General features: G+C 43.4%; 1 protein-coding gene across 1 annotated transcript in view; it reads left to right on the forward strand.

The window, feature by feature from the left end:
- Positions 1 to 17,138, forward strand: part of KLF12 (KLF transcription factor 12) — a 271,098-nt gene that overhangs the window by 244,865 nt on the left and 9,095 nt on the right. The window contains exon 5 of the mRNA XM_088457310.1: positions 7,811 to 7,968. Coding sequence (XP_088313436.1) covers positions 7,811 to 7,968 — 158 coding nt within the window. The remainder of the gene's footprint in view (positions 1 to 7,810; positions 7,969 to 17,138) is intronic.

A 17,138-nucleotide genomic window follows, 5' to 3' on the forward strand; every position in this document is an offset into this window, starting at 1 on the left:
GTGCAAGCCCTGGAGCGAGTGAGAAATTCACTCGCTCCGGGGCTCGCTACAAAGGGGCGGCTGTCGATGTTGATCGACAGCTCGCCCCGTTTTGTAGGCAGGGAGGGGGGTGGCTGGCTAAACGGAGGCGTTCCCAAAGGAACGCCTGCCATTTGAGGGCGGCCCTACTGACATCACTCTATTAGAGCAGGAAGCTCACTGGGGCTTGCGGGAACGAGACCCTACCACAAGGGTCTCGTCGCAAGCCCGATGGTCGCAATGGTCGCAACCATCACCTGGCCACTCGCAAAAGCTGTGGGTGGTCACCCACAGCTTAGTGGGCGTCCAGGAGGGCGGTTTTTTTAATAAAAATCGGCCGCTCTGATTCAGAGCGAGCACTCGCTTTTTGCGAGCGGCTCTGAATCAGGACCATAATTTGATATGCTGTGATTGAAAGCTTTGAAGGTACAATAATATTGATTACAAAATTTGCTCCCTAAACGGACACAATATGATGTTTATAGTGGTTTAGTCTTGACACATAGTGATCATTTCAAGCAGCGCCCCTGGAGGCCACCAAAATTACAAGGACCATAAGCATGGCACAAATCGCAGTGTGTCACACTTTCATACTGTAGGCAGCCTTCCCGTCCCCATTCCCCTGTGAGATTTGTTATGAATGACTCATGCTGGCGGGAAGGGAACCAACGAGCAATACATTGTCTAATGCAGCTTGGTGCCATAACATGGAGATGAAGGGATGAGGAAAGTGTGGAGCAATACATAAAGTTAAGCAGAGTACTTTAAGAGTATTGAACCTGAATGATCTGTCTTTATGAAAAACTGCCCGTGCTTCTGTAGTCTAGGCTTCTTTGTACCATGTACCGACAGTATACAGTACGGATTGCCTGTAATGAGTACGATACAATGTCTATAGCAATCTAGAGTAAAGTGCAGCTGGGTGGCATGACACAGAAATGAAAGTTGGTGCCAAGTTCGGAGCAATTTACTAAGTATGGTAGAGTAAGAATATTGAACTTGAATTGATCTGTCTTTATGAAATGCTGCGCGTGCGTCTTCACACCAACACAGATATGTTTTCTTCTAAATCACAGGACTCACGCACCAAATAATTAAATCCTTTATTACACAGTCAACTGCAACTCTGGATTCATAACAAAACACAGGGCCTGATTCAGACCCGCTCGCGTGCGCACAGTGCTCGCAAGCGGGTTGATGGTCCCCCACTGCGCATGCACACGCCGGAGCCGGCTCTGGAGTGCGGTTGTGCGAGACCCGGCCAGTGACTGGCGCTCCGTCGCTACAGGTCTTGCACCAAAGCGGGGCAGCTATCGATTGTGATTGACAGCTTGCCCCGTTTTGGAGGCGGGCAGGGTGGGTGGCCAAATGGAGGCTTTCCCGAAGGAACGCCTGCCGTTTGGGGGTGGCCCCACTGACATCACGAGTGATGTCAGTGGTGAGCTTCCGGCTCTATTAGACCAGGAAGCTCACTGGGGCTTGCGGGAACGAGACCTTACCACAAGGGTCTTGTCGCAAGCCCCGATGGTCGCGATGGTCGTGACCATCGCGACCATCACCTGGCCGCTCGCTAAAGCTGTGGGTGGTCACCCACAGTTTAGCGAACGGCCAGGAGGCCGTCTTTAAAAAAAAACAGGGTCGCCCTGATTCAGAGCGAGCGCTCTCAAAGAGCGTCTGGCTCTGAATCAGGCCCACAGTTCAGTACTACTGTATAGTCTAACGACTAATCAGCAGACGGCACTACAGAAGCTTCGTTGGCTATTTGACGCAGTGCAGTTTAGGAAAAGCGACATCTGGTGGATAGAAAGTTGTATTACACTCTCAGGTTTTTCCAGTGCCTCAGTACGTTACGTTACGACTTACTGCAGCATGATGTGACTTAGAACGCCAGGCAGTGGCATTGCAGGGGGAGCAATTAGCACGGCACGCTACATGGCGTATGGAGCAAAGATGTAGCAGGACACATCTGTACATTTGAAAATTTTAAATCAGTGTATATATTTGGTGCAGTAGCCCATAGTATTTACTTTGCAATCCTAGCTTTAATTTGCTCTTCATTACATTATTTGCAGTCTCTTTTTGCAGCGTACTCATGTTACAATGTGTCAGAATTCAACAGGACTTTCACGTTCTAATCATATTTCATTCCTCTGTAATTCAATATTCGGTTAAGTAATGATTGCTGAATATTTTTTAAAATAACACTATCATATCAAAGACAAATTAATTGCAGTTTGTATTGAATTAACATGAGACTGAACGGATAGCATTTATAATTTACATAAACAAGAAACATATTGTATGTTTACAGTGAACAAAAATACAGTAGATTTACGTGAATAGAATTTAAAACAAAGTTTCACTGTTAAATACAGATTTTATTTTACAGTGGAATTGTATTTTTAATTAATATTTATTTACTGTAAGTATGTAAAAAAGGTACAGATGTGTCCTCATACATCTAGCCTTAATACGCTACGCAGTGCGACTTTCCTGGTGTGAGTGAGCCGCCAGGTCCCGAGTTACTCTGCTAGAGACAGGCATCTTTTTCTGACGAAAATGTGTCTAAGTTGCAATGTGATGTGACTTTGACGCACCAGCACACTGGGCTGATTAATTTGATATGTGATACTTGTATACCTGTGTACACCTGAGTCTGTACATGAACCTCGACAGAACTTGGAATGAAAAAAGCTGAGGCTGTTACATTGTAGCACTTGGTATACAGATTCTGGGACATAGTGTTACATAACAAATGAATCAGCAGTCTGCTAGTGCTCTCTGGTCGTATCATATTGTGACTTATGGTGCATACACACGGTCAGATTTTTCCTTCAGATATAAACGATAACGATTTAAAAATCGTTCAGTCGTTCATATCTGAAGGAAAATCTGACATATCTGACATACCTGAACGATGGACGATCAACGATGCGCGTTCCCGATGGTCAGATAACGATTTCTGACATCTGATGTGTTTGCAGTCAGACTTGGACGATTCCATTTATTTTAATGCAGTCAAAAATCGTTCAATCGTTCAAATCGTTCAAAACTTTGGTAAAATCGTTCAAATCGTTCAAATCGTTTAATCATTCAATCGTTCATCTGACAAATCTGACAAGTCTGACAAATCTGATCGTGTGTATGCACCATTAGATGCATTTTTAGAAAAAAAATATGCAAAAAAGACGTCCAATGCTAGCAGAGTCTCACAGGACCAGGCGTGCCAAGAAGGGCTTTTTAGCTCAACTACAGCAAAGATGTATAAGGACAGATCTGTAACTCCCCCTTTTTTACACTGATGCACCAAAAGTCATGGGATAGATGCCTAGAATCGTGTTGGCCACCCTCTAGCCCGCTGAAGTGCAGCAACTCGACATGGCATTGATTCCACAAGTGGATGGAAGACCTCTGGAGAGATATTGACCCATGGTGTCTGGATAGCTTCCCACAGCTCCCTAATATTTGTAGGTGGAGGATCTTGGGTGCGAATGCATTGGAACTCTCCAGAATGCTCCTCAAACCAATTCTGGACAACTTGGGACTGATGACATGGTGTATTATCCTGCTGGAATATTCCATTGTTGTGGGGTACATGAAGTCCATGAAGGGCTGCAAATGGTCATCAAGCAATGCAATGTACAGTAGCAGCTACTGGTTAATGGCATGTTCAGACGGACTTAACCCATGCCACATGAATACACCCACACCATTATGGAACCACCAGCAGACTGGTGACTTGTTGACAACTGGGATCCATGGCCTCATGCGGTCTTCGCCACACCCGAACCCTTCCAGCAGCCCGAAACACCGGGAACCGTGACTCATGAGACCACGCCACATGTTGCCAGTCCTCCATGGTACAATTAGTTGTGGGTGACAGCAGTCGTACACTGAATAACACCCTCCTGTCAGTCATCTCCCCTCAGTGATCTCCTCCAATTATACCCTGTCTGTACATAATGTTACTTCCTACACACATGCAGATGTGTCCTCATCATCATTGCTGCAGTCGTGGAAAACATCCCATCGCATTGCGACTAAGATCCATTTTCGGCAAAAAAGACGCCCAGCGCTAGCAGAGTTGCATGGGACCTGGTGGATCACTTGTGCCAGTCTTCTCGCGCAGTGTGGCATATTGAGGCTATCAGGCTATATGTATGAGGTCACATCTCTAGCAGTCACCCATTGTCTTACACACATTGCAGTCACCACTTACAGCAGTTATACATTGTCTCACACACACACAGTAGTCACCCATTGCCACATGCACAGCAGTCACCCATTATCACAAACCGCAATAACCAATTGTCACACACAGCAGTCACCCATTGTCACACACAAAAGTCAAGCATTATCATACACACGGCAGTCACTTATTGTCACATTCACACAGAGTAACCCATTGTCATAACACAGCAGTCACCTATTGTCACACACACGGCAGTCACCCATTGTCATACATAACAGTCACCATTTGTCACCATTTAATAAACCATGGTATGTACTATACCAGGGGTAAACAACATCCGGCACTTGAGCTGCTGGAGAAAACTACGCATATCAGCAGGGGCAAACGGACCCCCCCATTCCCTCCCTGCGCGATTGCCTATGATTAGCATTCTCTACCATATTTTTAGCATTCCTAACAGAAGAACTGTGGAAGGGCATGCTGGGATGTGTAGTTCCACAGTAGCTGGAGTGCCTCACATTGCCTACCCCTGTACTATACAAGGTTTTATTCACAAATCACATATGCGTATGTTGACAATATTAAACATAATGTTTAAGAGTACAGGCTCTAAAGGCCGGTACACACTAGACGATATCTAGTGTGTACCGACCTACTTAACGACGAGACCCGGTGGGGTGCCAGCATCGGCAAAAAAAAAAAAAGAAGTCTTCATACGTATAGCAGCAATAATGTTTAACGGGCAATTAGACAAATTGATTTGGACTCACATAGAGTTGGTATAGTAGTGACTGGTCCGGAGTCTATAATGTTTATAAATGAATGAATCTGAAAATCAACAGACAAACCTTGAATATCAGTATTGTGTTAACCACAATGGAAGTGATACATCTGATATTCGGGTCACTTGTGTTAGCTGATCTGTGTTTTTAAGGGCTCAACCAATCTTGCTGTATGCTGGAAGAATAACAAGGCTCCAAACAAATTCCACAAAAGGCTGAATAAATGTGCTGTACAGCTCTGGACCAAAACCAATTTAAATAGCTGCATATATAGCGAGTTTTGAGGTTGGAGCATACTTGAACCAATAATATTCACTGGCGCGTTTCTTGGCTAGAAGTGATTTCTTAAGATGGTAAATCCCGATCGTCCAAGGGAAGTATTCACTAACCTATTTCTAACCCCCTAACCCTCCTTTAGGGCGCCTAACCCTCACCTTCACCCCAGTGCCTAACCCTAATCCCACATCTAAGTGCCTAACCATAACCCTTCCTCCCTCTAGCCTAACCCTAACCTCCCGGTGGGGTGCCTAACCCTAAGTCCCCCCCGGGTGCCCTAAACCTAACCCTCCCCCCCCGCGGCTGTCTGCGCTCCGCGCCCGGCATCACTTCGATCGGTATGCCGGGCGCCGGTCTCCCGGCGTCTGTAAAATTACAGATTTAGATGCCTGTCATTTAACCCTCAGGATTACGTCCGCCGGCTTCCCGACTGCATACCCTCTTGACAGTTCGTATAATTTTGATAACTACAAGGTATCCCTAAAGTCTGGATACATAGGCAAAAAAGCATATTTTAAAAAAATTAAATGACGTGCATTAAACTCATCTGTTATCTTTAGATATGACCATCCTTCATGTCCACTGAGAAGTACCACTTCAATTCTTTCTTCTTTCGACAAAAGCCATATTTAATGTGTGTTGGTAAAAACAATACAGTTAATGAGATTTCCTATGTGTCCAGACTTTAGGGACACCCTGTATATCTTTAAAGAAGCTGGAAAGTAATGTACACTTAGTATAGTTTATATGTATAAATACTGTGGGCCTGATGCAGAGTTGAATGTACACCTGTATGTGGTTTGTATTGTGCATCGTTTCTCATTGTGTATTTTCACACTCTCAGGAACTTAGAGGCAGTGCCAAGTCAAACGCATTTCAGTTGCCTCTTCCTATTTATGAAGAGACGCAACTGCGCTGTAACCATGGCCAGACTGGCCCGTCTGGCAAATGCCAGAAGGGCCAATGGCTTGATGGGCCGGACCGGTCTGAAAGTCTTGCCGTGCAGCTCTACCTCATACCTTCCGACTTTCTGGCTGCTCCTTCCAGGAGGGAGCAGCCAGATCGGGAGGATGGGGGTGGGGGCATGGCCGGGACAAGGGGGAGTTGACGGGCGGGTGACATCACGTGTGGGCGTGGTGGGGGCGGGGTCACGTGAATGCATCAGTTTGGCCCCGCCCCCCGCTACACAATGCCGATAAAATAGGCATTGTGAAGCAGGGGGAGGGGCCAAAATGACGCAAATTGCGTCACTGCCCCCCTCCGCTGCGGGGGTAGCAGGGGTTATTGCGGGGGGGTTAGGAGGGGTGGGCGGCAGCCGGGAGGATTGTCTGCCTTCCCGGGAGGTCGGGAGCGGCACCCGATTTTCAGGAGGCTCCCGACCAAATTGGGAGGGTAGGCAAGTATGCTCTACCTCCCGGTGCTCTGCGCGGTCGGGATAATGCGAGATGGGGGTGTGCCGTAAGACCAGGTTTTCGTGACTCGCAGCACGCCCCCATGAGATGAGGCCATGCCAGTCAGGTGAGGCCATGCCCCTTTCTAAAGTGAGGGCACAGAGGGGAACGCCTGGACTGATTTAAAGCCCCAGTCCGTCCCTGGCTGTAACAGTGTGTTCTCACATAGACAAGGTACAAATATTGATGCATATGTGGGCTAAGCAAATTGGTCATAATCATAAGTATGTCTGTTTCCAGGCATATATTTTGTATCATGTGTAAGTGCCCTCTGGGGATGATGACTACTAACATACCAAGCATACGGATAAGGGAACACCACAAGATGTAAACTAAACACTGGTGTGTTTGTCAATAAGCAGGGACAGCAATGGCACTGCAGAGGCAGCCATAAAGCATGCTGTTGTGTTGTCTGGAGGTGATAATGACTAACCATATGAAAGCCACTATTCTTTGTACCTGCATTCTTTGCAGGAAAGTATTGTGCATATAAAACGTATTTATTTTATATCAGTATGAAAGAGGTCAGAGTCCTCACCAGTGCGCTGACCCAGGAGAGAGGGGAAATTGATCAGCCCAGTGCTGATCTGTGCAGGACCTGTAATAAGGAGGCCGGCCCCTCCCTGGGAAGGTCACTAATACCGGGACCACTGTCAGGAAATCTGCACTGAGAAGCACCCACGCTCCTCCCCTGAATGACAAATAGATTAATCATTTTTAAAATTTCTGACAAAAAGTTAAATAACAGAGACTGTCGGCCCCATGAGGTCATCAGCCTTCCAGGAAACATCCTGATAAGGAATGGAAACGGGTATTCTCAATCTTTGCATTAGTATATAGACATGAAAGTCTCTAATCAGTTTTGTATTTAAAGAGCTTATACAAAACCTCATACACATTTGAGTGACATTATATTTGGAATTGAGCAGTCCCTATTGCAGGAAGATCTCAGGTAGTGGAAAGTGATATTATTACCAGCATGACAGAAGATTTATGTACCTACAGTATATAATGTTACCTGTGTGGTTAAGTATATACATTTTGTTTTATGGATTTCTGTATATGAAATTAGTGTCTTCATTCTGTTACAGCTCAGTCTCACCGTTCAGTATTGAAAGCACAAGACGCCAGCAGAGGTCAGAATCTCCAGACTCTAGGAGAAGGAGGATACACCGGTGTGATTTTGAGGGATGTAACAAGGTCTATACAAAAAGTTCTCATTTGAAGGCACATAGAAGAACTCATACAGGTACTGTCTCTAGAAATTAGACTGATATTGCTGTTACTGTACTTCTAGCTGATGTATAATATTTATGAAACTACTAAAAGATTATTTACGAACCACAACAATTGCAGGATCATAGCACAACTGAGATCTGGGATGTAGTGCACCTGCTTTTGCTGTTCTGCCCCCTGTAATAGAGTGAAGTAAATGGATTCTGTGACAAGATAGCATTGACTGCAGGGGTGCAAACTTCCCTGGGTGGACAAGCTGAGTGAATGTATTGTATCCCAATTTAAAAAAGATATTTCATATTGAAATTGCACATTTGGCACTCTTCGTAGCAAGTAGCCCAGAGCCTCTTTTGACTGATTTTTACATGTCCTCTGATTTCACATCAACAGTGTATTAGCCTATGCTTTCAATAGGATGCCTTTTGCACCAGCCAGTTGCAATTTATATTTGAAAGAACATTTCTAGGTACAAAATAACCAGTATAATAAAATTACATTCGGAGGATCTCCTGCTCTAATGGGCTTTTCACACTATCACTCTGGTTATCAATAACTTCCTGCTTTGAATTTATCAATCATATGATAATTAGAGGTTCAAGGTAAGAGAGTATTCGTCAACCCCAAACAACTCCCATCCGGCATCATTAAACACATTGGGGAACTTTGCATTTTGCCAAACCAACAGAAAACAAGTAACATTTTCTCAGGAGTAGAAACAGAGAGGACCTGACTCAGCAGTGTGCAGAATGGGTCCTGCTAACTCGCTCGCAGACTGGCAATGATTGACAGTCTGCTGCCATTTGTGGACGGGGAGGGGGTGGCAATGCCCTCCGTTTCCCGAAACGGAGGTGTGTCGCTGCCGTTGCGGGAGAGGGAAGAAGTCAGGATCTCCGTCGGCTGACGGAGATTTCCTGGCCTCTTCCTCTAAACTGTGGCGACCGGCTGCGGGACCCCATGGGTCACCGCAGCTGCGTGCAGCTTTGCAATTGCGATCCTTGCAGAATCAGGCCCAGAGTCTGTGAAAGGAACAGTGGCAGACTGAGGTGTGTCACTGCATCTCAGGCTGAGTAGACTGTCCTTATGGCTACCTGGACATTCCTTTGACTATAATTGATGCTCAGGTGTTAGGCATTACTCTCATCGCTGTGAGAGCTGGACTGATTGACCTATTGGATTTGATTACCAGTGGGTTTATAAGGCTACCAGTAGTATATATTAGATGCCTGTAATAGCATTAGCTTGCCTGCCGTTTGTGCTGTGATATTATCTGAACTCTTGTTTGTTACTCTATTTTCTTTGATCACGTGACTTCTTCCAGTTAGCGGCTTTCCCTGTCTGTGGCCAGTACTGTTGCCAGATATCCTTGTCTTCTGCCGGCCTCAACCTTAGCTTGTGATCTCACCACTCTGTTAGCCACTTGCCCTAACTTTAGTTTATACCTGACCATTCCTTGCCATGTTGCATGTTTGTTGTTGATACTGGTAGTATAACGTGTTATCCGCTACAAGCACCTTCAGTACATATTCTGCATCACTTTACAGAGATTATTTTGATCATCAATTATTCACATCAGTCCCTGAGCCACTACCAACTATACACATACACCACAATTATTTTTTTTTTTCATAAGAAGCCAATTTTACTACAATTATGGGTTTGTAATGTAGTAGAAAACCAGAATACCCGTGGGAAACCCAAGGGACACAATGATAGTGCAGGAGGATGACCAGTACTTTACCAACTCCAGGGATGAGTAACTCATAACTACAACCATGTGCACCTTTTGTGTGTCTCTGGACCACCCTGAGTCGGACACATCTCGGCCGTTTCTCTCCATCCAGGAACTGGGCGTTTCTTAGTGTCAACTGGGTGAATGCACGAAAAATAACAGTCTCATGGGCGTATCATGGGGATCCCTATTTCCGATGGATGTCTTTCACCCAGCATGGGGTAGGAGTGAGTGCCTATACTAATGATCATGGTTCCTCTCGTGCACGGAAAGAGTAGGGTGGTGCTACGTATATGCATTAGGATGTAAGTTTGCAGTCTGTTAGCAATGTATTCGCATTTGGAATGCGCCCACATTTGGACAGGTGAACCCCATCCACATTCTTTTAGGCTGTATAAGTAGAAAACAATGATTTAATGATCTAATATATATTTGACAAATAAATAAAAAGACAATGCACAATAGTTACACTCAATATTTTTATTTTAGAAACTTTTCATTCATACACTTTTCTTTCTACATTTTATTTTACTGTTTTTATTGTTGTACTCATGAAATGGAATATAGTTTTGTTTTTAAATGGAATTTAATGATGGATAATCTGCTTTTTATATTTGTAGCGCACTTCTATTTGGGATAGCCACGGTGGGTTTCAGGTGAAAATTTAAAGCTGTACTCACATTAAGTGTAAACACGGGATGTATTCAATATGCAGCCGTTTGGGATGCAGGCCGTCGAAATTCCGCCGGAAGACCAGTGTTGGAGTCCCGACAAGGTTTGAGATCTCGACGCCTGAATACCGACTACCGGCATCCCGAACGCTGGCATAGCAGGTAAGAATACCTCTAAGCCACTGGGTGGGGGGGGGGTTCGCCTGCGGACAGGGGGGGTTAGGTTTACACTTCATCTGAGCGGCACTTTAAATGTGCACATGAAACCCGCCGACAAAGCAGCCACCACTTCGTAAATAATGTAATCATCATCATACCCCATATTTTCAAGGTGTGATTTCAATTTGCACTAATAACACACAGGCACTTTGTATGCCCATGTTTCAGAGCCCTAGGGTGAGTAATATGGAGTGTGGCAATGGCCCCAGATAAAGAGATTTTGGCAGGAGGTACTCCTGTCATTTTGCGCACAAGAGAAAGGGAGAAACAAGCAAAATGATATTGTGTGGCCCCTGCCTGACAGACAGTGCCTGCTGCTCGGGTCCCTACTTACACAGATATGATGCATCAACTCTGTGCTAGACCAAGCACTAAGCAATCAATGTATGAGAACATCTTGCATGTACTGTATGGAGACTTTCTCCCCTGCAGCACTGTGATCGCCATGACCAATTACACTGAAGCAAGAAACAAAGGCATTTACGCAGCAACCTTATACAGCTTAGATGCTGTCTACTACACTATTAGTAAAAGCAATAGATGCATGTAGATAAGGCTGCAATAGAGAAAATGTACAGTAAAAGCCATGCTGGGACTTCTGTAGGTAAAAAATATTTTCTTATAAAATGCCTCATAAAGATTATATATTAAAAAAACATTGAAGCATTCACAATTTTGTACAAAATGTTCCAAGACATAAACCTTTCTAAGCACCAAAGATTTTTAAAGTGTCCTTTAGTATGTTTGGGTAGGTGCTGTATTTTACTTGGGCACCAGACTGATTTAGCATGCACTTCCTGGGGCTCAGCTAAGGGAAAAGAGTAGCAACTTTAATGTTATATTCATTCAGGGTGGCATATAACACCATAATACCTCTGCATGTAATAACTCTGACTAGGCTGCTGTCCTTTACTGGGGTTCACTTGCAAATTGTGTTGATAGTTTTGCAGCCCAAACGCTAGCTATAAGCTTGCACCTGCAAATTCTATTTCTGCCACAAGATGGTGCAGTAGAACAAAATATAATGTTGGACATTGGCAAAGTATGAAACAATAGGGTTTTTTATTTTAATTATTTTGTTTGATCTAATTTCCTTACATCATTGCTATTTTTTCTGAAAACATCAAACACGATTAGGCAAATACATAATGCTGTGAATGCCTGGGGTTATATTGTCATTTTGAGGTTATAAATGCCTTGCCAATCCATGAGAAGGATGTTTTAAACTTACATTTCACTGTTTATTGCCAGTTTTTTTGTAATGTAAAAAAAAATCAATAACTTGTTCAATTAGAGCTTTGTTTCTTTTCTTTTTTTTAATACATGAAAACCATGGTGTTTTGTATAATGTACATTCATGATTGTCAGTATTATGTATTACAGAGTGAAGTGCTGTGAATTTTAAATTAATCCCTATTACAATTTAAAAAATATGAAAACACATAGTAATAGAAAGAAGTAAGGACGCACTACACCTTCCACACCATTGCTGTCTATGTCCATTGTCAGATTAAAAAGTTTATATAACAATCAGCTGATATATTATTTTTTACCATTTCTGAAAATTACTAAATAAATGTAGAACTTTCCCATAAAATAAATCTGCTCCTAATTTTGCAGATTTGGCTGGAAGTGCGTGTAATAGGAACAGTGCCCCTCACTTGTACCAACTACTGAAATACTGCTTGGTCAGGCCTCATGGAGTCTTGAATTAAACACGTCAGTGGGGACATATAGTAACTGTGTTTATTACATGTGTCAGTATGGTACATTGTAATTACTTTATTTATAATGACCTACAATAGATGCAACTGTCACATGTACTTGGGTTTCTGGAGTCCTTTCGTAAATGACTTCTAGTGTAATCTATAGGGCTAAAAAGGAACAAGAAAGTGTAAATCTGGTGCCTATTTAGCCCAAGTCCATTTTGACCCAACCTTTAGGGGTAAACTATGTAATGGTTTATTTATCACATATGTAGCTAAATGTTGATAGCAGGTAATAACAGTATAATAAAACATAACTCATTTTGATTATGAATTAGAAAAAAAAAAGGGGGGGGGGTTTACAGTTATTTGGCAGCTCTCAACACTACCCAATGCTGCATCAGAAACCCTCTCTGTGTTGTTTGAAAGTTATTTGAAAGTATTACTATGGAGAGAAGATATGGTGCATTCTGGAATGAGGGAAGCTCTTTAACTGGGGTACGTCTAGTATTCTGGCGCAGGGGATGGCCGCGCCGGAATCCCGACACCTGTAAGAATCCCACCACCGACATCCTGACTGCCGGCATCCCAAAGGTATGTAGTGGGTTTGGGGGGAGAGTTAGGGGTTAGGGTTAAGCACTAGGGGGAGGGTTAGGGTGCGGAGAGGGGGATGTTAGGTTTAGGCACTGGGGGAGGGTAGGTTCAGGCATCGGGGTGGGAGGTTTAGGGTAGGGAGAGGGGGAGGGTTAGGATATCTACCAACAGGTGTCAGTATCCTAACCCTGTCGGGATGCCGACGTCGTGATATTGACCACCTGGATCCCGAGCGCCGGCATCCCGTACCATCCCCTTTAACTGCACCCACATTTCTGCTAGTTGTGGGAGGGTGGGCATATAGTTTAATGCTGTTCAGTTGTTACATTTTCCTATTAATGTATATGGAAGAAAATAATAATGTATAAAATGCTAACACTGCTCCTCACCGCTATGGGGCAATTGTTGCTCCGTTTGGGCGCACACAGCCGCCGATGCTGACATTTCTACTCGCAGCCCCCCAACCTGCCGAGCAGTAATGACCGAAAAGTGACCCCTTTCAGTGCTCATTTTGACGAGCTGCTGACTAGTTAATAATATTTGTCCTAAATCAAATCAAGTTTCAAAGACAAAAAATTGTGTTAGTAAATTCACAAAATCTGTTCCGTCATTTAGAGAATTGTCACATCAAGTCTATCAAACAATTTTGTTTTTAAATAAAAATATCACTTTTGAGAATGTCAACGATCAGGAGACTGCATATCTCTCCAAAGCTCTATTATAGGAACATGCAGTTTTCAGTGCCTAGGAAACAGAACATGTTAGCTCATAGTGGATTAGATAACAATGTTCTTTTAAAGTTTGTTAATATGTACAGTATGTGTGTGTGAGCATAGGCGTAACTACCATAGGTGCAAGGGGTGTAGCTGCTATGGGGCCCAGAGCTGAGGGGGCCAATCTTCCTTGTCAAAGTTACATGTGTTATATACATTTATCTCCATTGCATGGTACATAGGGGTTCTTACAAACATTTGCTATGGGGCCCTCAAATACATAGTTACGCCCGTGTGTGTGTGTGTGTGTGTTGCATAACTTTTAAATGTAAATAAACATTTTTATTAGATTATTAATAATATTAGTAATAATTATAATAATATAATAATTTCCAAAGCCTTTACTATGCACCTAGAAACAGCACTGTGAGTTTAAATCGTGAGATACACTGTGATAAAAAAAAACAGGATTGTCATTGATGAATGCTCAGCAAGAAACACCGCTGGGACATGCTGGTCTTGTTACATTAGCAAGACCAGTTTAAATTAAAGAATAGATCAGTTATATCAGTGATGTTATCTATATACAATAAGAATGTTGTGTCTGTTTGTTTCAAGTTAGTGGAACAACTACTGAACCGATTTTCATGAAAACTGCAACTTTTATAGAGGAAAGACCTAGAAGTAACCTGCACTTTGTTTAATTTCAATCAATCAACTTAAAGTTGAGCTATAACAAAAAACAAAATTTATTGACATCATCAATGCAAGAGATAGGTGTGGCACCATGCACGCGTCCGGTAAGGGATGGGGGGAGAGGTGCTTTGGGCCTGAATTCACTTGTATAGGATAGGCTACATAGCAGTCTGTGCACAGTGACACTGGTGTGAGTGGTGGGAGGAGGTACTGCTGCCACCAGTCTGTATAGTGCTGCTGGTCACATGAGCCACTCCTGCGACAAGGCCCCTGTGCAAAGCAATACAACTAGAGCACCTCAATACTAAAAAAAATGGTTGGTAGAAGCGATTTCATCGTGGGCGAAGCCGCAGAGAACAGCTAGTTTTTAATAAAGAGTAACACAATATTTAAAAATTAGCCATGCATCCTAATCGCAACACATTGCGACTAAGGGCCATATTCAATTTGATCCGCATCCGCAATACTTTTTCGCCTCCCGGACTTTCTGCCTACTTCGCCTGTTTTACAGGCGGAAAAGTATTGCACACGTGCCCGCGTATCCCGGTATTCAATTTGAAAGTACGCGAAAACGGGACCCGGCGAAACTGAAACAAGCGGAAAATCATGTCAGATTTGGGGAAATCATCCTGACACCCCTCAAAAGATGCTCTAACATGGGGGTTCCCTATGATACTCCCCGATTTGGCTTGCTGAAAGTATTTGGTGTTTTTAAACGGGCTCAATAGCTGCTAAATAGCGTTTTTGTATAAGTGGTGAAGAATAGTATTCTGGAGGGGTTTTTTTTGCAGAAAATAACTTATCCCAGCAAATTTGGGGTGCTTGAAAATGGGAGCCAGCATATTTTAAACTTGCTGAAGCTAAGGTTAAAAAATTGTGAAAAATCCACCTGCCGCAAGCACCTGCAATGAAAAAAACACCTGGGGCATACTTGGGGACCCCCTGGAATGTAGTTAGCTAGCTTTTATCTTTGTCTCCCCAATTTTTTTTTCCCGCCTCCAAATTTAAAGTGATTTTTTTGGGTGTTCTTAAGTGTTTTTTTGCAAAAATTTTGATGCAATTTACCTTTGGGGGACTGTCTGAAGGCTGCACGGGGGTTCCAGCAATGTTGCACCCCAAAACCCCAATTCTGCACTTTTTTCCGCCTGCTATTCATAGGCGAAACTTTTTTACCTTTTACATTGTATTGGCTTTCCGCCTAGGCGGAAAGTCTTTCAAATTGAATACGGCGATATTTTCCACCTGGCGAAATGACGTCATCGGCGAAACTCTTTCGCCGATTCTGGCTTTTCGTTCCAAATTGAATACGGGCCTAAGACGCATTTTTTACAAAAAAAGAACACAAAGAAAATGCCGGTGCTAACAGAGTAGCACGGGACCAGGCACGCCCAGAGGGACTGTTTGGCACGATGTATAAGGACACAGCTGTACGCACAGAGGAGCAGTTGCAATTGAGATGTACTGCATTAGAAATGTATGAGATATGTGCTGGGCGGTGACAGGGAGGTGGCTATTCAGATACACACAAATGGTCCCTCTTATGGGCGCTTTATGGGAGTGTATCAGGTGTTTCACTGAAATGGTTGTGCACACAGCCGCTCAATCGCTCACATTGGAGGCCATGCTGTGACGGAAAATCTGCACCTAGCCCAGGACTGGCGCAAGTGTGGACGGTACGACCAATGGCTGCTTCTAAAGACGCACAAAGCTGTATTACAGCGTCTGAAGATGTAAAAAGTGGGTGTCCCAGCTCAGTCAGACACAGCCTTGTACACCAGGGAAGGGCTGATACTAACATTAGCATACACTCACAGACGTGACTATGGCAAAGGGTGGTAACGTGGCGCAGTAGCGTGCGGCTCAGAATCAGGACCTGTTTTCGTTGGACTAGTTAGCTGCTAGATAAGAAGCTGCATGTTGTATGTTTTATTAAAATATAAAAAACAATAAAAATACACCTAATGTAAAATAAAAATAAAAAAGGTGTGTAAAGGTGCCCACACACATAGCGACATTTTACACGATTTGGCCGATTTCGATGAATCGTGACGACGAATCGGGTAAAAAAAGTACAAATCGTGAGTTTATACTCACGAGCACAATGCCGATGCGCGTCCCCGCTCGTCGTATATCGCATCTTCTGATCTGCCGTGCTGCAGGGCAGATTAGCCAATCTGGGATACAATGCATTGGCTGCAAGATAGATCTTAAGTCAGATTGGACATTTTTAACTCCAAATTGTGATCACGACGGCAAGGGAGCTCCCGTGAAAGTTCATGAGGAAATTGGCCATAAAATCGTATCGTGAGGACATCGTTATGTGTGTGGGCACCTTTAGGAACCACAAGTCAGTGTAGGATCCCTTCTACCACTTACACTATCAGATTTAATAGCAGCTTAAGCAATGTACAAGGCACAACAAATGTTTTCTTAAAAGTAATTTAGAAACATGAAGGAAAAAGTAAATATTACTATTTTTAAACATTATATATTGATATTAAGTTGCTTCCTTCCCTATCTTTATCCTGATTTTTGTACAGCATAGATCCTAGTGTGTGACATGCATGTACAATTTGTGACTGTCACACAGAATGAATTACTCCCCAACCATCTCAGATGATGCCAATCCCCTCCCCTCGCCACCACCACCCTGTACTGCTAATTATTATTATTATTATTGCATATGTTATCTCCATGTACAGTGGTGTTATAACATAAGAAAGAACATAATTTAGGAATAAAATATATTCGCCCTTAGACCTACTGTAGGTCCCTAGAATTGTGCCAAACTTTGTATAACGTATACAAATTTGTTATCCTTATGCCCAGGAGAACATATTGTAATATGAGTATCA

This window comes from Taudactylus pleione, unplaced genomic scaffold, assembly GCF_031769625.1.
Source record: "Taudactylus pleione unplaced genomic scaffold, aTauple2 ptg000041l, whole genome shotgun sequence".
NCBI classification, from domain to species: Eukaryota; Metazoa; Chordata; class Amphibia; order Anura; family Myobatrachidae; genus Taudactylus; species Taudactylus pleione.